The 25,244-nt window shown below is 44.8% G+C and overlaps 1 protein-coding gene across 1 annotated transcript; it reads left to right on the top strand.

Annotated features, from left to right (window-relative positions):
- Positions 1 to 7,295: 7,295 nt before the first annotated feature.
- On the top strand, positions 7,296 to 24,826 carry LOC110525816 (B-cell linker protein). Its single transcript, XM_036979959.1, has 19 exons — positions 7,296 to 7,501; positions 10,145 to 10,170; positions 10,293 to 10,327; positions 10,513 to 10,553; positions 10,649 to 10,742; positions 10,931 to 11,025; positions 11,129 to 11,192; positions 15,091 to 15,201; positions 15,496 to 15,524; positions 15,737 to 15,773; positions 15,973 to 16,051; positions 16,340 to 16,367; positions 16,562 to 16,592; positions 16,789 to 16,894; positions 21,675 to 21,712; positions 22,248 to 22,291; positions 22,476 to 22,544; positions 23,301 to 23,459; positions 23,906 to 24,826. The coding sequence occupies exons 1-19, from the start codon at positions 7,493 to 7,495 to the stop codon at positions 24,020 to 24,022; spliced, it is 1,212 nt and encodes a 403-aa protein (XP_036835854.1). The 5' UTR covers positions 7,296 to 7,492; the 3' UTR covers positions 24,023 to 24,826.
- The last annotated feature ends 418 nt before the right edge of the window (positions 24,827 to 25,244 follow it).

The raw sequence follows: 25,244 nt of genomic DNA on the forward strand, positions 1-25,244 counted from the left end.
TTCTTCATTATTTCTCTTGATGATGGTGCCGGAGGGGATGGCTACCGTCTTATCAGCTCTCAACTAACCATACTATTTTGTTAGTTTTTTCGCTTGGTTCGTAACTTGTTTTGTGCATAATGTTGCTGCTGCCATCTCTTATGACCGAAAAGAGCTTCTGGACATCAGAACAGCGATTACTCACCTCAAATTGGACAAATACTTTTTCTTTAATGAGTCGGATTGGAAGGATATACTTCAATCACCCGAACAGACCCTCATCCCCGTCATTCGCTGGAGAAGGAAACTGAGATGTTGTGGAAAAAGATCAGGGTGCCTTGTGAGGATCAGGCAACGATTGGCTAAATTGCCTTTCCCTTCCGTCCTGCTAGCTAACGTTCAATCGCTGGAAAATAAATGGGATGAACTGAAAGCACGTATATCCTACCAACGGGACATTAAAAACTGTAATGTCTTATGTTTCACCGAGTTGTGGCTGAACGACGACATTAAGAACATACAGCTGGTGGGTTATACGCTCTATCAGCAGGATAGAACAGCAGCCTCTGGTAAAGACTCGGAGCAGGGGCCTATGCATATATGTAAATAATAGCTGGTGCACAATATCTAAGGAAGTCTCGAGGTTTTACTCACCTGAGGTAGAGTATCTCATGATAAGCTGTAGACCACACTATCTACCGAGAGAGTTTTCATCTGCATTTTTCGTAGCTGTCTTACATACCACCACAGGCCGATGCTGGCACTCCTAGAGGCCGGGGACTTTAATGCAGGGAAACTTAAATCAGTTTTACCTAATTTCTATCAGCATGTTAAATGTGCAACCAGAGGGAAAAAAAATTCAAGACCACCTTTACTCCACACACAGAGACGTGTACAAAGCTCTCCCTCGCCCTCCATTTGGCAAATCTGACCATAATTCTATTCTTCTGATTCCTGCTTACTGGCGCTTCCTGCTTTTATTTTTGCTTGTGAATTGGTCTATAAAAAAAGTGGTCAGTTGAAGCAGATACTAATCTACTGGACTGTTTTGCTAGCACAGATTGGATTATGTTCCGGGATTCTTCCGATGGCATTGAGGAGTACACCACATCAGTCACTGTTTTTATTTATAAGTGCATTGAGGATGACGTCCCTACAGTGACTGTACGTACATACCCCAACCAGAAGCCATGGATTACAGGCAACATTCACACTGAGCTGGGGTAGAGCTGCCGCTTTCAAGGGGCGGGACTCTAAACTGGAAGCTTAAAAGAAATCCCTCTTTGCCCTCCGATGAACCATCAAACAGGCAAAGCGTCAATATAGGACTAAGATCGAATCGTACTACACCGGCTCCGATGCTCGTCAGATGTGGCAGGGCTTGCAAACTATTACAGACTACAAAGGGAAGCACAGCCGAGAGCTGCCCAGTGACACAAGCCTACCAGACGAGCTAAATAACTTTTATGCTCGCTTCGAGGCAAGTAACACTGAAACATGCATGAGAGCATCAGCTGTTCCAGATGACTGTGTGATCACTCTTTCCGGAGCCGATGTGAGTAAGACCTTTACAGGTCAAATTTCATAAGGCCGCAGGGCTAGATGGATTACCAGGATGTGAACAGAGCATGCTCTGACCAACTGGAAAGTGTCTTCACTGACATTTTCAACCTCTCCCTGTCTGAGTCTGTAATTACAACATGTTACAAGCAGACCACCATAGTCCCTGTGCCCAAGAACACTAAGGTAACCTGCCTAAATGACTACCGACCCGTAGCACTCACGTCTGTTGCCATGAAATCCACATCACCAACAAACTAACATGGTCCAAGCACACCAAGACAGTAGTGACAAAACCTATTCCCCCCAAGGAGACTGAAAAGATTTGGCATGGGTCCTCAGATCTTCAAAAGGTTTCACAGCTGCACCATCGAGAGCATCCTGATGGGTTGCATCACTGCCTAGTATGGCAACTGCTCGGCCCCGGACCGCAAGGCACTACAGAGGGTAGTGCGTACGGCCCAGCACATCACCAGGACCTATACCAGGAGGTGTCAGAGGAAGGCCCTAAAAATTGTCAAAGACTCCAGCCACCCTAGTCATAGACTGTTATCTCTGCTACCGCATGGCAAGCGGTACCGGAGTGCAAAGTCTAGGTCTAAGAGGCTTCTAAAACAGCTTCTACCCCAAGCCATAAGACTCCTGAATAGCTAATCAAATGTCTACCCAGACTATTTGCATTGCCCCCCCCTGTCCCACCCTCTTCCATGCTGCTGCTACTCTCTGTTATTATCTTTAATAACTCTACCTACATGTACATATTACCTCAATTACCTCGACACCGCTGCCCCCGCACATTGACTCTGCACTGGTACCCCTTGTATATGGCCCCACTATTGTTATTTACTGCTGCTCTTTTATTTATTTGTTATTCTTATCTCTTACTTTTTTGGGGGGGTGTTGTCTTAAAACTGCATTGTTGTTTAAGGGCTTGTAAGTAAACATTTCACTGTAAGGTTGTATTCGGCGCATGTGACAAATAACATTTGATTTGATTTCATTTCATGTGACAAGGATTAAAAGGGATTGTTGACTTGATTCATGATGATGACTGCTAGCTAAGATTTTGAAAGTATGATGTTGACATGATCAGCCCAATCAAAGCTACTGTACATATAACATGATTTGACATAATTTTATCTGTGTCCAATGACCTTGAGCCTTCTAGGATGCGAACTTCTAATGTAACTCTATGACAGTACCCAAGTGGCTAGAATTTTCTAGCTCTACCCTTAGACTTGGCCTTGACGTAGTGTCCCCATGAGTGACAGAACGCTGAGAAAAATATGGCGCAACGCTCCATATTTTCTGCTGGCTTGCCCCACCACCACTGAATCACCTGCATTTTGGAGTTGTCTTACTCAAGAAAACAGAAAAGAGACCATGTCTGTATACGGTTTTATTAACTAAATTATATATATACAGTGCCTTGCGAAAGTATTCGGCCCCCTTGAACTTTGCGACCTTTTGCCACATTTCAGGCTTCAAACATAAAGATATAAAATTGTATTTTTTTGTGAAGAATCAACAACAAGTGGGACACAATCATGAAGTGGAACGACATTTATTGGATATTTCAAACTTTTTTAACAAATCAAAAACTGAAAGATTGGGCGTGCAAAATTATTCAGCCCCTTTACTTTCAGTGCAGCAAACTCTCTCCAGAAGTTCAGTGAGGATCTCTGAATGATCCAGTGTTGACCTAAATGACTAATGATGATAAATACAATCCACCTGTGTGTAATCAAGTCTCCGTATAAATGCACCTGCACTGTGATAGTCTCAGAGGTCCGTTAAAAGCGCAGAGAGCATCATGAAGAACAAGGAACACACCAGGCAGGTCCGAGATACTGTTGTGAAGAAGTTTAAAGCCGGATTTGGATACAAAAAGATTTCCCAAGCTTTAAACATCCCAAGGAGCACTGTGCAAGCGATAATATTGAAATGGAAGGAGTATCAGACCACTGCAAATCTACCAAGACCTGGCCATCCCTCTAAACTTTCAGCTCATACAAGGAGAAGACTGATCAGAGATGCAGCCAAGAGGCCCATGATCACTATGGATGAACTGCAGAGATCTACAGCTGAGGTGGGAGACTCTGTCCATAGGACAACAATCAGTCGTATATTGCACAAATCTGGCCTTTATGGAAGAGTGGCAAGAAGAAAGACATTTCTTAAAGATATCCATAAAAAGTGTCGTTTGAAGTTTGCCACAAGCCACCTGGGAGACACACCAAACATGTGGAAGAAGGTGCTCTGGTCAGATGAAACCAAAATTGAACTTTTTGGCAACAATGCAAAACGTTATGTTTGGCGTAAAAGCAACACAGCTGAACACACCATCCCCACTGTCAAACATGGTGGTGGCAGCATCATGGTTTGGGCCTGCTTTTCTTCAGCAGGGACAGGGAAGATGGTTAAAATTGATGGGAAGATGGATGGAGCCAAATACAGGACCATTCTGGAAGAAAACCTGATGGAGTCTGCAAAAGACCTGAGACTGGGACGGAGATTTGTCTTCCAACAAGACAATGATCCAAAATATAAAGCAAAATCTACAATGGAATGGTTCAAAAATAAACATATCCAGGTGTTAGAATGACCAAGTCAAAGTCCAGACCTGAATCCAATCGAGAATCTGTGGAAAGAACTGAAAACTGCTGTTCACAAATGCTCTCCATCCAACCTCACTGAGCTCGAGCTGTTTTGCAAGGAGGAATGGGAAAACATTTCAGTCTCTCGATGTGCAAAACTGATAGAGGTATACCCCAAGCGACTTACAGCTGTAATCGCAGCAAAAGGTGGCGCTACAAATTATTAACTTAAGGGGGCTGAATAATTTTGCACGCCCAATTTTTCAGTTTTTGATTTGTTAAAAAAGTTTGAAATATCCAATAAATGTCGTTCCACTTCAAATCAAATCAAATCAAATTTTATTTGTCACATTCACATGGTTAGCAGATGTTAATGCGAGTGTAGCGAAATGCTTGTGCTTCTAGTTCCGACAATGCAGTAATAACCAACAAGTAATCTAACTAACAATTCCAAAACTACTGTCTTATACACACACAGTGTAAGGGGATAAAGAATATGTACATAAGGATATATGAATGAGTGATGGTACAGGGCAGCATAGGCAAGATACAGTAGATGGTATCGAGTACAGTATATACATATGAGATGAGTATGTAAACAAAGTGGCATAGTTAAAGTGGCTAGTGATACATGTATTACATAAGGATGCAGTCGATGATATAGAGTACAGTATATACGTATGCATATGAGATTAATAATGTAGGGTAAGTAACATTATATAAGGTAGCATTGTTTAAAGTGGCTAGTGATATATTTACATCATTTCCCATCAATTCCCATTATTAAAGTGGCTGGAGTTGAGTCAGTGTCAATGTCAGTGTGTTGGCAGCAGCCACTCAATGTTAGTGGTGGATGTTTAACAATCTGATGGCCTTGAGATAGAAGCTGATTTTCAGTCTCTCGGTCCCAGCTTTGATGCACCTGTACTGACCTCGCCTTCTGGATGATAGCGGGGTGAACAGGCAGTGGCTCGGGTGGTTGATGTCCTTGATGATCTTTATGGCCTTCCTGTAACATCGGGTGGTGTAGGTGTCCTGGAGGGCAGGTAGTTTGCCCCCGGTGATGCGTTGTGCAGACCTCACTACCCTCTGGAGAGCCTTACGGTTGAGGGCGGAGCAGTTGCCGTACCAGGCGGTGATACAGCCCGCCAGGATGCTCTCGATTGTGCATCTGTAGAAGTTTGTGAGTGCTTTTGGTGACAAGCCGAATTTCTTCAGCCTCCTGAGGTTGAAGAGGCGCTGCTGCGCCTTCTTCACAATGCTGTCTGTGTGAGTGGACCAATTCAGTTTGTCTGTGATGTGTATGCCGAGGAACTTAAAACTTGCTACCCTCTCCACTACTGTTCCATCGATGTGGATAGGGGGGTGTTCCCTCTGCTGTTTCCTGAAGTCCACAATCATCTCCTTAGTTTTGTTGACGTTGAGTGTGAGGTTATTTTCCTGACACCACACTCCGAGGGCCCCACCTCCTCCCTGTAGGCCGTCTCGTCGTTGTTGGTAATCAAGCCTACCACTGTTGTGTCGTCCGCAAACTTGATGATTGAGTTGGAGGCGTGCGTGGCCACGCAGTCGTGGGTGAACAGGGAGTACAGGAGAGGGCACAGAACGCACCCTTGTGGGGCCCCAGTGTTGAGGATCAGCGGGGAGGAGATGTTGTTGCCTACCCTCACCACCTGGGGGTGGCCAGTCAGGAAGTCCAGTACCCAGTTGAACAGGGCGGGGTCGAGACCCAGGGTCTCGAGCTTAATGACGAGTTTGGAGGGTACTATGGTGGTAAATGCTGAGCTGTAGTCGATGAACAGCATTCTTAGATGGGTTAGGGCAGTGTGCAGTGTGATTGCGATTGCGTCGTCTGTGGACCTATTGGGGCGGCAAGCAAATTGGAGTGAGTTTAGAGTGTCAGGTAGGGTGCAGCACTTCATGATGACGGAAGTGAGTGCTACGGGGTGGTAGTCGTTTAGCTCAGTTACCTTAGCTTTCTTGGGAACAGGAACAATGGTGGCCCTCTTGAAGCATGTGGGAACAGCAGACTGGTCTAGGGATTGATTGAATATGTCCGTAAACACACCGGCCAGCTGGTCTGCGCATGTTCTGAGGGCGCGGCTGGGGATGCCGTCTGGGCCTGCAGCCTTGCGAGGGTTAACACGTTTAAATGTCTTACTCACCTCGGCTGCAGTGAAGGAGAGACCGCATGTTTTCGTTGCAGGCCGTGTCAGTGGCACTGTATTGTCCTCAAAGCGGGCAAAAAAGTGATTTAGTCTGCCTGGGAGCAAGACATCCTGGTCCGTGACTGGGCTGGATTTCTTCTTGTAGTCCGTGATTGACTGTAGACCCTGCCACATGCCTCTTGTGTCTGAGCCGTTGAATTGAGATTCTACTTTGTCTCTGTACTGACGCTTAGCTTGTTTGATAGCCTTGCGGAGGGAATACCTGCACTGTTTGTATTCGGTCATGTTACCAGACACCTTGCCCTGATTAAAAGCAGTGGTTCGCGCTTTCAGTTTCACGCGAATGCTGCCATCAATCCACGGTTTCTGGTTAGGGAATGTTTTAATCGTTGCTATGGGAACGACATCTTCAACGCACGTTCTAATGAACTCGCACACCGAATCAGCGTATTAGTCAATATTGTTATCTGACGCAATACGAAACATATCCCAGTCCACGTGATGGAAGCAGTCTTGGAGTGTGGAGTCACTTCATGATTGTGTCCCACTTGTTGTTGATTCTTCACAAAAAAATACAGTTTTATATCTTTATGTTTGAAGCCTGAAATGTGGCAAAAGGTCGCAAAGTTCAAGGGGGCCGAATACTTTCGCAAGGCACTGTATATTTTACATTGTTTGCAAACTAATATGTGACACGTATTAATGCCAAAATAACATCTATTTTTTAAACAAATGCTAAAAATGCTGGGTTGAAAACAGGTGGGGCTCTACCCCACCTGCCCTGAATGATGGGTCTCCACTGGACTTAGTCTGTTCTCAGAAGTTAAAGTGCGCCCTTCCTTATGCTGCATATAGGACCATAAAACTTTACTGATTCAACATTATGCTGGGGAAAAATGTAACTTGAACATTTATTTAGTTTTTTTAGCGGCATCCAGGCAACAAGTAGGCTAGGTTGTAAACCAGGTGGCACTTAGCAGTCAGAGTGACGGGGTGGAATGCAAATGATCAGAGAGAAAGAGAGAGAGAGAGAGAGAGAGAGAGAGGCGCATCAGGACTGTTGTAGCTGCTAGCCTAACTGTTCATAGTTCAGTGTTCCTTGTCCCGCTCTTACTCTAATGTGTATTTGCATCTGAGGTCAGCAACAAAGGAATTTCCTCATGAGTTGAGAGGAGAGACTCCAAAATTATGACAATGGTAATGTACAGTTTCAATTTGTTACCTTCTGAAAATAATCAGACAGTGATAGAACATATAATCTTTAGAACATTTAAACTTTGTACAGACGTCTCACTTTGCGTTGATAAAAGGAAATTACACACAGACCAATTTGCATATAACGTTGCAACAAATTGTTCAGAAACTTAGAAATACAGTAGTAGGCTACCTTCATTATGGAATGGAGAACTGTGAGGATTGTTATAATGATGAGTCATACAGTTTTACAGTGTTATACAGTGTGGACTTTCACTTTTCGTACAGTGGCTCTGTTGTTGATCAAGTAAACGCTGTCACCTGCTCCCAGTTATTGCTTTCAATTTCTCTGCCTACACAAGCACCCAATATCAACACTCACACAGCTGTGTAATGCCTAAGATTAGAATGTTTACCAGTCATTCAAATCATTCCCTAGATGAAAGGTTTTCACTGCAACATGTCCATGCGCATTAATAGTCGTTCATTATTTATTTATTTGTTATTAAATAATGATACGTGTGGTGATTGAAAGGGAACAGCTGATTCAGGGCTTGAGATCCATTGGTGTTTTCGGGGGTGTGTGCCGATAATATCTCCTTTCTCCTGAAGTGTACACTCGTTCACTACTTCACACACATTTAAAAGCATAGGATTGACGGGATTGGCCTAGAGAGGGTTTCCACCATATTTCTCATATCAGTCATTATCTTTTAAATCAGTGAAGGTAAGTGAAGAAGTGCACACTTTGGGACGAAGGAGAGAAATTGGGATGTGGCCAGAGGGAGCCACAACCACCTGATCTGTGCCAGAAAGGTGCAGACCTCTTGGAAGAGGTCGTAGTAGCCACGATCACATACTGGGAGGCTATCTGGCCTAGTAGTATTGAAGTCCATGACAGCTAAGGGTTTTGCTTGTAAGGTGCCATGATGTGAAATACACTGTAAGATAAACCTCTAGAAAATAGTTACCCAATACATGTATGGCGGTACCATTGCACTTTACTAGGCAGAACCAGAAGCCAGCACACCTGTGAGCAGCTTAGCATTAGCCAGGGCAACTGCACTGTGCACTGTCCCTGTTTGCATCAGATACGATTCATAGTCACACGGCCATTTCCCTTTTCTACTGGTAGTTTATGGTCTCCCACGGTCCATAACAATGTCATTTTCCGTGGTCACTATCACTCTCCCTTGCTTAAAGGGCTAGCTCAGAACACAACCATAAATGTATCGTTTTCATGTCATAGATGTTGTCAAGCCGAGCTCATTATTGAACACATTGCCGGCTCCCTTCTCTAAAATTAGACTGGGATATTCAGACTGGGTGAAAAACGAGAGATTGCTATTTGAAAGGGTTTACGCAGATACTGTTAATTGGATAATGAACATGCATGACAGATTTAAACTCTGCTGCCTGGGACACAAACAATAACAAAGTAAGGAATCCTCAGCTTACTTGCATGTTGCGGTCTTTCTTGATCTATATACAAACCACTTCAAAGGTAGTTGAGTTATTCAGTTAACAACACTAAACAGGACATGCTAGTGATTTAAGACGTGTCAGGACATGAATATGTTAAAGACGGCGCCTAGGACTGTAACAATGGGGGAAATTATATTCAAAGTAGTGTCGACCTGAGGCATAGATATCAGTTATGACTCATGACATCTTCCTTTCCACTAATTAAACAGACCTACAGCTGGCTAACCACAATGCCAGAGAATCCCTGCAGTCTATAAACGTTTCATTGAATGATTAGTTGATAGATTGACTGATTCGTTGATTGATAATGACACTGTTTAAGTAATGATATACAGTAGAACAGAAAATAGATTTGTTTGCTAAAGAGAGACTTTAGCAAAGACCATGTGGGCTGGCTTTGTTCATTATCAATGTTGACGCACAGGATATCTAAACATTAACCAGATGAATCAACTCAAACTGTTCTTCTCTTGCCCCCCCCCCCCCCCCCCCCCACACCTCCCATATCCACTCTCCCCGTCTCATTCTCCCCTCTCTATTTCTGGGATAATTTACATCAGTCCTTCCTCTCTGACCTGCCATGCTGTGAAAACACAGCCAAGTACACTTCCTGGTTTTAGTCATCTGTTTCATCACAGGGACAGTGTGCCACACGTTACAGCCTCTATTATCCTCCTCTACCACATACACACATTGATGTGGCTTCACTAGATCATTTGTCCATTGTGTAATCATTTGTGTAAATTGTTTCTTTCACCTACTAAGGCTAGTATAAAAGACGTATTTTAGATTGTTGGACATCTAAATTCTCAATATTCCCCTGTGGTAGTTTGTGATCGTTAGTCATCTTCAAAGTAGTTTCATTCTAATTTATTCTGACCTGAGGTCTTGGCTTTGGATTAAAGCTCTTTTGTCTAGCTTAGTGACCTTCGGAACATAAAGCAGTCATTGACACAGCCTGTGTAGTAGCTCTGATAGCGAGTCTGATGGGAGAGTTAACTACATGTAAATATCTGGGAGGGGCCAGACATATGGTGTAACGGCACCGTTTATCGTATGATGTCACACAACCGGTATGAAAACAATATCGTTGAGATTGCATCGGGATTGTGTTCGTGTGTGTGCTACAGACTTCACAGTCAATTCTGTTTCCTTTTTCAGAGTTTCTTTGGAAAATTGAAGAACCTGTAAGTAGCCTACAGTGTGGATAAACATTTTGTTCTTCAGTCTTATGTGCCTTCCTCTGGCCAGAAACATAAGCCACTGACATGACACAGCACGCAAGTAACATCTCTCTTTTTCATTACAGACACAGTGGGCCTCCAGCTCCACCCAAAAGAATAGGTGAGCCTTCAGGAAATCCCCCTTATTATGCTCGTTGTTATAGGGATCCTCTATATGGACGTTCTAATGTGATGTGCTTCTTCTGCTCTCTCCCTCGTCGCTCTACCTCTCCTCTCCCCAATTTCTCTCTCTCTTTCTCCATCCCCCTTCTCTACTTTCTCTCTGTCTCTATTGATTTGTTTCAGAGAACAATGCGGGGTATGGTGGCTGGCCAGAAGATGAGTTTGTAAGTAGAAAAACACACATACACACGGCCCAGACTGACACGCCAATGGATATTTTGTTGAGAGGTCCTGTGTGGTCTTCTTGTGTGTATCACAGGACGATGAGGATGGGAACACATATGAGGCTCCCCCCTGTGAGCGACCGGCCATGAAGGTTCCTCCCAGACATGTGGAGGAGAACGTCTATTTAGGTAACACCACCACTGTAGACTATCATTCTCATTTGAGATTAGCTGAAATCTGACTTTCATGGAAAGTATGCGTTGATGCCAATGGGAGTTTGGTGCGTGGATCTCAAGTTATAATTTGTATGTAATGTTTTGAGGTGTGTTTTTATGTGAAAACACAATTTTCTTGTTGCTGTTTTTGTGTTCCACAGATAGTTCTTCAGAGAGGTCCAATCGTGTTCTTCCCAAAAGGCAGGCAGCACCACCCCCAAGGCCAGCCAAGATGGCGCCCATGGGCAAAGCATCGGTAAACTATCAGAGTATCAATGCCCATGCTTACCTCTGGCTAGCCTGTCTCTGTGTGTCTGTATACCTTTAGTGTTATTTAATGCTGTCTTTCCCCTCTATAGAAACAGCAGCCTCACCATCAGCCTGACCCTGAGGAGTTCTACATCGACCCCAACACCAAGAAACGTGAGACACCTCTCTCTAACCCCGTCTTTCTATCCTCCTCTCTCTATCCTCCCCTCTCTCTATCCTCCCCTCTCTATATTTTCTTCTCTCTATCCTCCCCTCTCTCTATATTCTTCTCTCTATCCTCCCCTCTCTCTATCCTCCTCTCTCTATATCCTCCTCTCTCTATCATCTTCTCTCTATCCTCCCCTCTCTATCCTCCTATCTCTATCTTCTTCTCTCTATCCTCGTCTCTCTATCCTCCTTTTTCTGTCTTCTATCCTCGTCTCTCTACCCTCCTCTCTCTGTCCTCTTCTCTCTATCCTCCTTTCTCTATCCTCTTCTCTCTATCCTCCCCTCTCTCTATCCTCTTCTCTATATCCTCCTCTCTATCCCCCCTCTCTCTATCCTCCCCTCTCTCTATCCTCCTTTTTCTGTCCTCTATCCTCTTCTCTCTACCCTCCTCTCTCTGTCCTCTTCTCTCTATCCTCCTTTCTCTATCCTCTTCTCTCTATCCTCCCCTCTCTCTATCCTATTCTCTCTATCCTCCTCTCTCTATCCTCTTCTCTCTATCCTCCGCTCTCTCTATCCTCTTCTCTCTATCCTCCCCTCTCTCTATCCACCCTCTCTCTATCCTCTTCTTTCTACCCTCCTCTCTGTCCTCTTCTCTCTATTCTCCTTTCTCTGTCTTCCGCTCTCTATCCTCCTTTCTCTATCCTCCCCTCCCTGTCCTCCTTTCTATATTATCTTTTCTCTATCCTCCCCTCACTATCCTTCTTTCTCTATCCTCTTCTCTCTATCATCCTTTCTCTATTATCTTCTCTCTATCTTCCCCTCTAAATCCTCTTTTCTCTATCGTCCTCTCTCTATCATCCTTTCTCTATCCTCTTCTCTCTATCATCCTTTCTCTATTATCTTCTCTCTATCCTCCCCTCTCAATCCTCTTTTCTCTATCCTCCTCTCTCTATCCTCCTTTCTCTATTATCTTCTCTCTATCCTCCTTTCTCTATCCTTCTTTCTCTATCCTCCTCTCTCTGTCCTCTCTCTACCCTCCTCTCTCTGTCCTCCTCTCTCTATCCTAATTTCTCTATCCTCCTCTCTCTGTCCTCCCCTCTCTATCCTCCTCTCTCTATCCTCTTTGTCCAGGACATGCGGGTTTCAAGTGTTATTAGTCGTATGTATGGTATACACTGTCCAAAGAAATGCATACTTGCAGGTTTTTTCTCTCGACAATACAACAATAATAAGAAATAATAAAAGATACTAATACATACATAAAGTAAATGGCTCAGTAGAATAGAATAAAGATCTTAGCATGAGTATGATACAGGTGTTTAGAGGAAAGGGGATTCAGCTGCAAGTGTTTAACTTGTGCAGTATTTAAATCAAATCAAATTTTATTTGTCACATGCACATGGTTAGCAGATATTCATGCGAGTGTAGCGAAATGCTTGTGCTTCTAGTTCCGACCATGCAGTAACATCTAACAAGTAATCTAACCTAACAATTTCACAACAACTACCTTACATACAAGTGTAAAAGAATGAATAAGAATATGTGCATAAAAATATATGAATGAGCAAATGCCGAACGGCATAGGCAGATGCAGTAGATGGTAGAGAGTACAGTATATACATATGAGATGAGTAATGTAGGGTATGTAAACATTATATGAAGTGGCATTGTTTAAAGTGGCTAGTGATACATTTATTACATACATTTTTCATTATTAAAGTGGCTAGAGATGAGTCAGTATGTTGGCAGCAGCCACTCAATGTTAATGATGGCTGTTTAACAGTCTGATGGCCTTGAGATAGAAGCTGTTTTTCAGTCTCTCGGTCCCAGCTTTGATGCACCTGTATTGACCTCGCCTTCTGGATGATAGCGGGGTGAACAGGCAGTGGCTCGGGTGGTTGTTGTCCTTGATGATCTTTTTGGCCTTCTTGTGACATCGGGTGGTGTAGGTGTCCTGGAGGGCAGGTAGTTTGCCCCCGGTGATGCGTTGTGCAGACCTCACTACCCTCTGGAGAGACTTATGGATGGGGGCGGAGCAGTTGCCGTACCAGGCGGTGATACAGCCTGACAGGATGCTCTCGATTGTGTATAAAAGTTTGTGAGTGTTTTTGGTGACAAGCCAAATTTCTTCAGCCTCCTGAGGTTGAAGAGGCGCTGCTGCGCCTTCTTCACACGCTGTCTGTGTGGGTGGACCATTTCAGTTTGTCCGTGATGTGTACGCCGAGGAACTTTCCACCTTCTCCACTACTGTCCCGTCGATGTGGATAGGGGGCTGCTCCCTCTGCTGTTTCCTGAAGTCCACGATCATCTCCTTTGTTTTGTTGACATTGAGTGTGAAGTTATTTTCCTGAAACCACACCTCCTCCCTGTAGGCCGTCTCATCATTGTTGGTAATCAAGCCTACCACTGTAGTGTCGTCTGCAAACTTGAGGATTGAATTGGAGGCGTGCATGGCCACGCAGTCATGGGTGAACAGGGAGTACAGGAGAGGGCTGAGAACGCACCCTTGTGGGGCCCCAGTGTTGAGGATCAGCAGGGTGGAGATGTTGTTACCTACCCTCACCACCTGGGGGCGGCCCGTCAGGAAGTCAAGGACCCAGCTGCAAAGGGCAGGGTCGAGACCCAGGGTCTCGAGCTTAATGACGAGTTTGGAGGGTACTATGGTGGTAAATGCTGAGCTGTAGTCGATGAACAGCATTCTTAGATGGGTTAGGGCAGTGTGCAGTGTGATTGCGATTGCGTCGTCTGTGGACCTATTGGGGCGGCAAGCAAATTGGAGTGAGTTTAGAGTGTCAGGTAGGGTGCAGCACTTCATGATGACGGAAGTGAGTGCTACGAGGCGATAGTCATATAACTCAGTTACCTTTACTTTCTTGGTAAAACGAACAATGGTGACCCTCTTGAAGCGTGTGGGAACAGCAGACTGGGATAAGGCTTGATTGAATATGACCGTAAACACACCAGCCAACTGGTCTGCACATGCTCTGAGGGTGCGGCTGGGGATGTCTGGGCCGGCAGCCTTGCGAGGGTTAACACGATTTAAATGTTTTACTCATGTTGGCTGCAGTGAGGGAGAGCCCGCAGGTTTTGGTAGCGTCAGTGGCATTGTGTTGTCCTCAAAGCAACTACTTTGTCTCTATACTGACGCTTAGCTTGTTTGATTGCCTTGAGGAGGGAATAGCTACACTGTTTGTATTCGGTCATGTTTCCGGTCACCTTGCCCTGATTAAAAGCAGTGGATGCACTTGCTAATAAACTCGCTCACCAAATCAGCGTATTCATCAATGTTATTGTCGGAAGCTATGCGGAACATATCCCAGTCCACGTGATCGAAGCAATCTTGAAGCGTGGAATCCGATTGTCCGGACCAGCATAGAACAGACCTGAGTCTGGTAGCAGCAGTTGTGATGTGTGTGTAGCCTGAATATGTGTGTGGATGTGTGTATGTCTGTGTGGGTGTGTGAGTGAGTGAGTACATGTGTGCTAATGTGCGGAGAATCAGAGCAGGGGGTCAATCCAGTTCAAGTGTTCAGCAGTCTGATGGCTTGTAGATAGAAACTGTCTCTGAGCCTGTTGGTATCCGACCTCATGGTCCAATAACGTCTGCTCAACGGTAAGGGAGGGAACAGCTTGTGGCTGGGGTGTGTGGGGTCCTTGATGATGCTGCGGGCCTTCCTCAGGCACTGTTTCAAATAAATGTCCTGGATGGGTGGGAGTTTATCCTATATGATGATTGTGTATTTTAAATGTGGATATGAATTGTGCCCTATACATGGATGTGAATGTTGATTGATAAAAATGTGTAAAAATAATTATTGAGGCGTGTAATTGTACAGGAGAATTAACTTAAACAAACGAGTAGGTTAAGTTTGAGATGGTCAAGCTTCCCTCTCTCTCTCTCTAGCTCCTGAGGTAGACAGGAAGGAGAAGCCAGGGAAAAGGTCTACTCCTAAGAAGTCTGCCCCTCCTCCTTCCCGCCCTGCCTCTGCTCCCACCCCTCCCCCTGCAGAGGAAGGTAAACGCTACAGTTATAGATCTAGTTCCTGCCCGACTAGTAATTTAGGTGCAAGCAGTGCATTGTATCAACCATTGGTTGCATTCCAAGCCATCGACTGTGCATAGCTGATATGTTAAATACCTATCCAGTTGTTGTAAGATCTGGCATGCATCTGCAATGTAGTCGTGCAGGATCTCAACCAATAGTCAGACCCTGGAACCCTGATAGGACATTGGTGTGCTATTACATCAAGTCACCACTAGAGGGATGTGTGATTCTGTAACAGCATCATCCTCTGTTTTCTCTTTGCAGATGTCTACCTGGATCCTAATGAAGGACAGGTGAGCCCAACACATCGTTAACAGACAGAGCCTCACCCCTAACTCCAATCCCCAAACCTTAGCCTTTTTATCCGCTGTACCCTTTTAACACATTCTTGATGGACAATCAGTATATTCATAGTTCCATAGGGCCATGAGATGTCTGGTCTCTGGACAATTTCTAATTCGGCCAGAGAGAGGTGATTAATATGCGTGTTGTGTCTCTGTTTCAGGCAGACAGTGATGACCTGTATCTGGAGCCCACAGCAGGTCAGTTACTCCTGTAGAACCACTAATACAGCCTCAGTGTCAATGCATTTATACTGAGGTTTTGACTAGATCATATATTTTATATGAGATAAAGAGACAGGACATGAATTCCAAATTATTAAAGAAAAAACGTATTTAGCTTATTTTGAGAGAAAAGAATCCTTGGCACTGTCAAGAATAAGTACTCCTGTTTCTACAGCTTGCCCCCCTGCTCCTCGCGGGCCCATAAGGATGCCCCTCCTACCCAAGACAGCAATTGCCCCTCCCCCCATGCCCATGTGAGTACACCTGTCAAGACATGAGATGAAAAATGCACAAACTCATCTTGGTGTAATTTAGGTGTATATCACCACTTCCATTCTTTTCATAGTTATGCAAATGCAATAACTGAATTTCAATTCACCTCCTGAATTGACTGGGTTAAACTGGCCTTGACACCATCCCTGAAACCAGTGCCATTCTATGTCATGAGAGAAGCCATGTTATTGTTTTTGAGTTTTATTGTTTGACATGCGATATCAGCTCAATCCCATCATGTATGTCTGTCTGTCTGTCTTTCTCTGTAGAAAACCTCCAGTACCCAGAGCCAAGTCGGTGAGTTTCTCCATGGTTCACACATTATTTAACACACTACGGGCACATGATTTAACACATCACAACACTGGCTGGTTTCTAACACAGAATTGGCCTTTTTCAGAGATTCTCCACTGAACATGTTTTTTAGTGCAGGAGTGTAGGCCTTATCCGTGTCCACATTTGAATGAGTTTCACACTTTCCTGCATTCCAGAGTTCTCTACTGGTCAGTGAGGCAAAGACAGGTAAGTGACACTACATTCTGTCTGACTAAAAATAGATGGATCATGATGATAATGTCTGCATCCCAAATGGCCTGTTCCCTACATGCACTACTTTTGACCAGAGCCCTACATTGGGAACTGAGTACCATTTGGAACACAACCATGAAGTGAAAATGCAGAACCTGGTCCATTGCTGTGTTTCTGTGACCCTCCCCAGCTCCTCCGCCTGATGTGAAACGCTCCACGTTCCCTGGCAAGCTGCCCCCACCCACCCCAGGCATCAAACCCCCCCTCCCTGCATCCCTAAAGGAACCCAAACCCAGGTGAGGCTTGGGAACACAGCCACTCTCACAGCACTATGCATGTACACACTGGATGAGACCACGCTATACGCTGCAAGGACATACAGTACATGTTTTACATGTGTTAAACATGTGATGCAGGTTCATGCTTTATGAACTTTCAGTCCTGTACAAGCAGCAACAGTCAAACACATGGATACCACTTAGCATTGCCTGATAACGATTTCCATTCTGTTGAGGTCTATAAAGAGGATCTTATGTTTGAAGTGTTAAGATGGCGCCGAAGAGGATGACTGACGTTTTACTGGCTCCTAACCAACTGTGCTTTTCTTTAGTTTTTTTGTACTGTCTGTAACTTATTTTGTACATAATGTTGCTGCTACCGTCTCTTATGACCGAAAATAACTTCTGGACATCAGAACAGCGATTATTCACCTCGAACTGGAAGAAGCCTTTTCCTTTAACGAGTCCGATGAGAAGGATATACTGCTTTCCCGGGAACAGGCCCAAATCCCTGTCATTTGCGTGAAGAAAAGACGAAGGAAAAGGGGGCGCAGGTCAGGCTGCCTTCTGAGAATCCGTAGGCAAGCGAGTAAACTCCCACTGCCATCCGTTCTACTGGCTAACATGCAATCATTGGAAAATCAAATGGATGACCTACGATTACGACTATCCTACCAACGGGACATTAAAAACTGGAATATCTTATGTTTCACCGAGTCGTGGCTGAAAGACCACAGCGATAATATAGAGCTGGCGGGATTTTCCATGCACCAGCAGAATATAGATGAAGCTTTGTCTGGTAAGACGAGGGGTGAGGGTGTGTGTCTTTTTGTCAATAACAGCTGGTGCGTGATGTTAAATATTAAATAAGTCTCAAGGTATTGCTTGCCTGAGGTAGAGTACCTTATGATAAGCTGTAGACCAGACTATCTACCAAGAGAGTTCTCATCTATATTATTCGAAGCTGTCTATTTGCCACCACAGACCGATGCTGGCACTAAGACAGCAACTCAACCAACTCTATAAGGCCATAAGCAAGCAAGAAAATGCTCAATCAAAAGCAGCGCTGCTATTAGCTGGGAACTTTAATACAGGCAAACTTAAGTCAGTTTTACAAACATTTTACCAGCATGTCATATGTGCAACCAGAGGGAAAAAAACTCTAGACCACCTTTACTCCACACACAGAAATGCATACAAAGCTCTCCCCCGCCCTCCATTTGGCAAATCTGACCATAATTCTAGCCTCCTGATTCCTGCTTATTAGCAAAAACAAAAGCAGGAAGTACCAGTGACCTGGTCAGATGACGCGAATGCTACGGTACAGGACTGTTTTGCTAGCACAGACTGGAATATGTTCCGGGATTCATCCAATGATATTGAGGTGTATACCACCTCAGTCATCAGCTTCATCAAGAAGTGCATCAATGACTTCGTCCCCACTGTGACCGTGCGTACATATCCCAACCAGAAGCCATGGATTGCAGGCAACATCCGCAGCGAGCTAAAGGCTAGAGCTGGTGCTTTCAATGAGCGGAACACTAATCCGGATGCTTATAAGAAGTCCCGCTATGCCCTCAGACGAACCATCAAACAGGCAATACAGGATTAAGATTGAATCCTACTACACCTACTACACCTTTAAACAGGTCAACATTCAAAAAGCTGCGGGGCCAGATGGATTACCAGGACGTGTACTCAAATCTTGCACGGACCAACTGGCAAGTGTCTTCACTGACATTTTCAATTTCTCCCTGACCCAGTCTATAATACCTAAACTCAGCAAAAAAAGAAACATAAACTTTTTCAGGACCCTGTTAATGAACATGCACCTGTGGAACGGTCGTTAAGACACTAACAGCAATTAAGGTCAGAGTTATGAAAGTTTAGGACACTAAAGAAGCCTTTCTACTGACTCTGAAAAACATCAAAAGAAAGATGCCCAGGGTCCCTGTTCATCTGTGTGAACATGCCTTAGGCATGCTGCAAGGAGGCATGAGGACTGCAGATGTGGCCAGGGCAATAAATTGCAATGTCCGTACTGCTGATCGTCCTCGCAGTGGCAGACCACGTGTAACAACGCCTGAACAGGATCGGTACATCTGAACATCACACTTGCAGGACAGGTACAAGATGGCAACAACAACTGCCCGAGTTACACCAGGAATGCACAAACCCTCCATCAGAGCTCAGACTGTCCGCAATAGGCTGAGAGAGGCTGAACTGAGGGCTTGTAGGCCTGTTGTAAGGCAGGTCCTCACCAGACATGACCGGCAACAACGTCGCCTATGTGCACAAACCCACCGTCTCTGGACCAGACAGGACTGTCAAAAAGTGCTCTTCACTGGCGAGTCGCGGTTTTGTCTCACCAGGGGTGATGGTCGGATTTGCGTTTATCATTGAAGGAATGAGCGTTACACCAAGGCCTGTACTCTGGAGAGGGATTGATTTGGAGGTGGAAGGTCCGTCATAGTCTGCGGCGGTGTGTTACAGCATCATCGGACTGAGCTTGTTGTCATTGCAGGCAATCTCAACGTTGTGTTACAGGGAAGACATCCTCCTCCCTCATGTGGTACCCTTCCTGCAGGCTCATCCTGACATGACCCTCCAGCATGACAATGCCACTATCCATACTGCTCATTCTGTGCGTGATTTCCTGCAAGACAGGAATGTTAGTGTTCTGCCATGGCTAGCAAAGAGCCCGGATCTCAATGCCATTGAGCACGTCTGGGACCTGTTGGATAATAGGGTGAGGGCTAGGGTCTATCCCCCCCAGAAATGTACGGGAACTTGCAGGTGCCTTGGTGGAAGAGTGGGGTAACATCTCACAGCAAGAACTGGCAAAGCTGGTGCAGTCCATGAGGAGGAGATGCACTTCAGTACTTAATGCAGCTGGTGGCCACACCAGATACTGACTGTTACTTTTGATTTTGACCCCCCCTTTGTTCAGAGACACATTATTCCATTTCTGTTAGTCACATGTCTGTGGAATTGTTCAATTTATGTCTCAGTTGTTGAATCTTGTTATGTTCATCCAAATATTTACACATGTTAAGGTTGCTGAAAATAAACGCAGTTGACAGTGAGAACGTTTCTTTTTTTGCTGAGTTTACATGTTTCAAGCAGACCACCATATTCCAGGTGCCAAAGGTAGCGTGCCTAAATGATTACCGCCCCGTCGCACTCACGTCGGTAGCCATGAAATGCTTTGAAAGTCTGGTCATGGCTCACATCAACAACATCTTCCCGGATACCCTAGACCCACTCCAATTTGCATATAGCCTCAACAGATCCACAGATGACGCAATCTTAATCGCACTCCACACTGCACTTTCTCACCTGGACAAAAAGAACACCTATGTGAGAATGCTGTTCATTGACTACAACTCAGCATTCAACACAATAGTGCCCACGAAGCTCATCACTAAGCTAAGGACCCTGGGACTAAACACCTCCCTCTGCAACTGGATTCTGGACTTCCTGGCGGGCCGCCCCCAGGTGGTAAGGGTAGGCAACAACACATCTGCCACAGTGATCCTCAACACTGGGGCCCCTCAGGGGTGTGTACTTAGTCCCCTCCTGTACTCCCTGTTCACCCACGACTGTCTTGCCAAACACGACTCCAACACCATCATTAAGTTTGCTGACGACACAACAGTGGTAGGCCTGATCACAGACAACGATGAGACAGCCTATAGGGAGGAGGTCAGAGAACTGGCAGTGTGGTGCCAGGCCAACAACCTCTCCCTCAATGTGAGCAAGACAAAGGAGCTGATTGTGGACTACAGGAAAAGGTGGGCCGAACAGGCCCCATTAACATCAACGGGGCTGTAGTGGAGCGGGTCGAGAGTTTCAAGTTTCTTGGTGTCCACATCACCAACGAACTATCATGGTCCAAACACACCAAGACAGTCGTGAAGAGGGCACGACAAAACCTTTTCCCCCACAGGAGACTGAATAGATTTGGCATGGGTCCCCAGATCATCAACAAGTTCTTTAGCTGAACCATCGAGAGCATCCTGACCGGTTGCATCACCGCCTGGTATGGTAACTGCTCGGCATCTGACTGTAAGGCAGAGGGTATTGTGTACAGCCCAGGACATCACTGGGGCCAAGCTTCCTGCCATCCAGGACCTATATAATAGGTGGTGTCAGAGGAAAGCCCATTAAATTGTCAGAGACTCCAGTCACCCAAGTCATAGACTGTTCTCTCTGCTACCGCACGGGAAGCGGTACTGGAGCGCCAAGTCTTGGACCAAAAGCCTCCGTAACAGCTTCTACTCCCAAGCCATAAGACTGCTGAACAATTAATCAAACGGCCACCGGACTATTTACATTGAACCCCCCCCATTTGTTTTGTACACTGCTGCTACTTGCTGTTTATTATCTATGCATAGTCACTTCACCCCTATCTACATGTACAAATTACCTCTAACCAGTACCCCCGCACACTGACTCGGTACCGGTACCCCCTGTATATAGCTTTGTTATTGTTATGTTATTGTATTACTTTTGATTATTTTTCACTTCAGTTTATTTGGTAAATATTTTCTTAACTCTTCTTGAACTGCACTGTTGGTTAAGGGCTTGTAAGTAAGCATTTCACCTTAAGTTCTACACTTGTTGTATTCGGTGCATGTGACAAATAAAGTTTGATTTGTGATAACTTAGCTAAGTCATTGAAGTATGAAGGCCTACTGTTCTTGCGTATTCAATGTTGTTGTAGCCACAGGCCTATATTGCTCATCTATTATAGTAAGCATGTTGGCTAATAATGGACCTGTTGTCTGTGTTGCAGCCCCCCTCCCCCGCCCATTATAGACACTACCGCAGCAGGTAAGAGCATGCTGGGAACAGGACCAGTTTTGGGTCACAGCTGAAGGATAGAAAGCCATAGAAATGGAAATAAAGGATGTGTGGAACTCTGAAATGCTCCAACTGTGGTTTGCTAATCAGAGTGAAGGACATCCTTCATTTCTTTACATTTGTGTTGTTTTTCTGTCCACATAATATGAACATGTTGGAGGTGCATATTGTTCATTTTTCATTACCTATGTGAATTGGAAGCCATTTTCATTATAACATAATTATAACTTGTTTAACCCCGTCATCTAGGGTGACTGTGGCTACTGTCAGCAGTGCTGTCCAGCATACTTGTGGCCTTGATTGTAACTACATGCTTTATTTTGAATAGACTGTAGAGCAGGGTTTCCTAAACTCGGTCCTGCCCCCCCGCCCCCAGCTGTGGAGTGCAAGGGCAAAACCCAAACCATGCACCCAGGGGAGGGGGGGCAGGACCAAGTTTGGGAAACCCTGCTGTAGAGCACTCTACACGTTGGTCAACAACTCATTATTTCTCTCTATGCCAAAGTTTCTCCCTCTGGTATGCAGACAACCATGCAGGCAGGAAAGGAGGTATGTGCCTTCCCCTCTCATACTGTACCTCTCATGTAACCATGCATAATACCGTGTTAAAGTGCTACAAATGTTGCTGCAAACCTTAGTTAAATGGTGATATACCTGAAGTATGGGGTATCCTTGGATATAACTGTGGTGGCAGGCAGTGGAGGGCGTCATAGAGAACTGTGGTATGTTACAGGAGAAAGAGTGGTTCGCTGGAAACTGCAATAGAAAGACTGCTGAGGACCTCTTAATGCAGATCAACAAGGTGGGATACACACACACCGGAGATGAGCAGACACACACACAAATGCAAGCAAATACACACACACACACACACACACACACACACACACACACACACACACACACACACACGCGCACACACACACACACACACACAGTTCTTGAAGTACCATAAAAAATAAAAAATGAAAATGACTTAGAGGTAAAGAATCCCCAGCTCTGAAGGACCTGGCCAATGTGATTCCTGAATCAATATGATTAGTTATAGTTAGTTAGCCAGTATTCCTCAACAGTGAATCAATACTTCATTGATCTATTAGCCTGCCCACTTGGTCCTCTGTGGTTCTCTCCCCTCCTCTCTATATGTTGCTCAGTAGCTGCTGATGTTTTGTGATTATGTGTTATAATGCTGCTGATTATATGAGCGTATCTGTCTCTGGCCCTTTGTCTTTACTAACACAGCCGACCTGTTTCATTTCACGCTGAAATAGACAAGTAACGATGTGAGAGTAATCTCGATCGTAACTCCCCTTTATTTGACTGTGTGTGTGTAGCCTCGGGTTACAGCTGACACATACACACACCATCACTGAGTCTGATTCATCTATGCTCATTCAAAGACCCTGTGGGTTTTGATACTGATATCCATTCTCTCCTCCCTCCCTCCCTCCCTCCCTCCCTCCCTCCCTCCCTCCCTCCCTCCCTCCCTCCCTCCCTCCCTCTTTCGCTCCTCTCCTGCGGCCTTTTCCTCCCCCCTCTCTCCCTCTCCCTCTTGTAGGATGGGGCATTCCTGATACGTCACAGTTCAGCCCAGAACGCCCGTCAGCCCTACACACTGGCTGTCCTATACAGACAGAAGGTCTATAACATCCCCATCCGCTTTCTGGAGGAGACGCGCGGCTACGCCCTCGGAAAGGAGGGCAAGAAGAACGAGGAGGTGAAAAGACGGGGGGGGGGGGGGTAGAGTGCTAAACAAGGGGTAAAATAATGAATCGGTGAAAGAGAATGGGAGAATGAGGACGAGAGTGTTGAGATGGGGGACACAGAGAGAGAGAGAGCGAGAAAGAGAGAGAGAGGAGGGAAATGAAAATGCGAGAGGGTAGGGAGGAGGAGAAGAGAGGGATAAGGAGAGGGGAAAAGACAGAGGCCACAGGAGGAAAGGAGGATTTGCAAAAAGAATTTGCAAAGGGAGAATGTGGGGGGAAAAGAATGAAGAGGTCAGGTGGGATAGAGGGAGGATGTGGGAGGAACGGAGGATGTGTGGAAAAGAGATGAAGGAATGCAACTTAGTACTGTACTGTAACCTCTGCAATAACTATACTGTAGTAACTCTCTCTCTCACTCTTTCCCTCGCTACTCCCTCCCTCCATCTCTCTCTCATAGTTTTTCAGTAGTCTCCAGGAGATCATCTCTCACCACAAGAATAACCAACTGCTGCTGATCGATAGCAAGAGTCAGGCCAAGCACACCACGTATCTCACCCATCCAGCCCATCCATAAACAACATTATCCATAACCCACACACAATATATATCACCCACCCAGCCTGACAAACTACACTACACTACTATAGGGTGGCAGGTAGCCTAGCGGTTAGAGCGTTGGGCCAGTAACTGAAATGTCGCTGATTTGAATACTTGAGTCGATAAGGTGAAAAATCGGTCAATGTGCCCTTGAGCAAGGCACCTAATTTGCTCCAGGGCCGCCGTGCTACTATTGCTGACCCTGTCCAAAAAAACACATCACTGCACCTGTACATTTCACTTCGCTGTATGTGACAATAAATCAAAAATCTTTTCATAACCCACAGAAATGTGTATCTCACCTACACCAGCCCATTCATAAAGTACATTAAATGCTACCATTAATAACTAAATACATTTGATAACTTGGAAATACTACCTTCAATCGTCATGTTCCTCACCACAAGATATCCATTACAAACCCTCGTTTTTGTTTTGTGATGAAAATGGCTAGAAGTGTACATATTACCGTATATCTGTGTACTGTATGTGTTTGTGTGTTTAAGTATGCTGTAATTATGTCTGTTTGACTTTATTAACCTATTTTTGATTGAAATTAGATTAATTTTAAAATGCTTGCACCTGAATAGAGTAGTGAGTAGTCTATGAAAAGGTATATTCAATACCTCATTCTTGCTCTGAGTCTTTATGCAGTGCTTGTTTCAGTGAGTGATGGGGAATTCAATTTTGTGTCTACACCTGTGTTGTGACTGAATACTGTGTAAGTGGGCCATCTGTAAGTTTCTATTTATATAATAATATAGTCTGAAATGTTTTGAAATCCTGTTTGTGTTTTATAATTTTGTTGTATTTGCAACACAACAGCGTGAATGGCATTTATTTCCCTCAAAGTTGAAGTTGTTAGTTTAGATCTCCATAAATGCAAGGATTCACTAATTCCACAAATTAACTTTCAAGAAGGCACACCTGTTAATTGAAATGCATTCCAGGTGACTACCTCATGAAGCTGGTTGAGAGAATGCCAAGAGTGTGCAAAGCTGCCATCAAGGCAAAGGGTGGCTATTTGAAGAATCTCAAATATAAAATATATTTTGATTGGTTTAACACTTTTTTGGTTACTACATGATTCCATATGTGTTATTTAATAGTTTTGATGTCTTCACTATTATTCTACGATGTAGAAAATAGTCAAATTAAGAAAAACCCTTGAATGAGTAGGTGTTCTAAACTACAGGTAA

Source organism: Oncorhynchus mykiss, chromosome 6 (assembly GCF_013265735.2).
Source record: "Oncorhynchus mykiss isolate Arlee chromosome 6, USDA_OmykA_1.1, whole genome shotgun sequence".
NCBI lineage: Eukaryota > Metazoa > Chordata > Actinopteri > Salmoniformes > Salmonidae > Oncorhynchus > Oncorhynchus mykiss.

Excerpts from the sequence above, each read along its gene's own strand:
- LOC110525816 (XM_036979959.1), top strand. Across the intron at positions 15,525-15,736 it reads TGGATCCTAATGAAGGACAG|GCAGACAGTGATGACCTGTA; the intron begins GTGAGCCCAACA and ends TCTCTGTTTCAG. Across the intron at positions 22,545-23,300 it reads TCTTAATGCAGATCAACAAG|GATGGGGCATTCCTGATACG; the intron begins GTGGGATACACA and ends TCCCTCTTGTAG.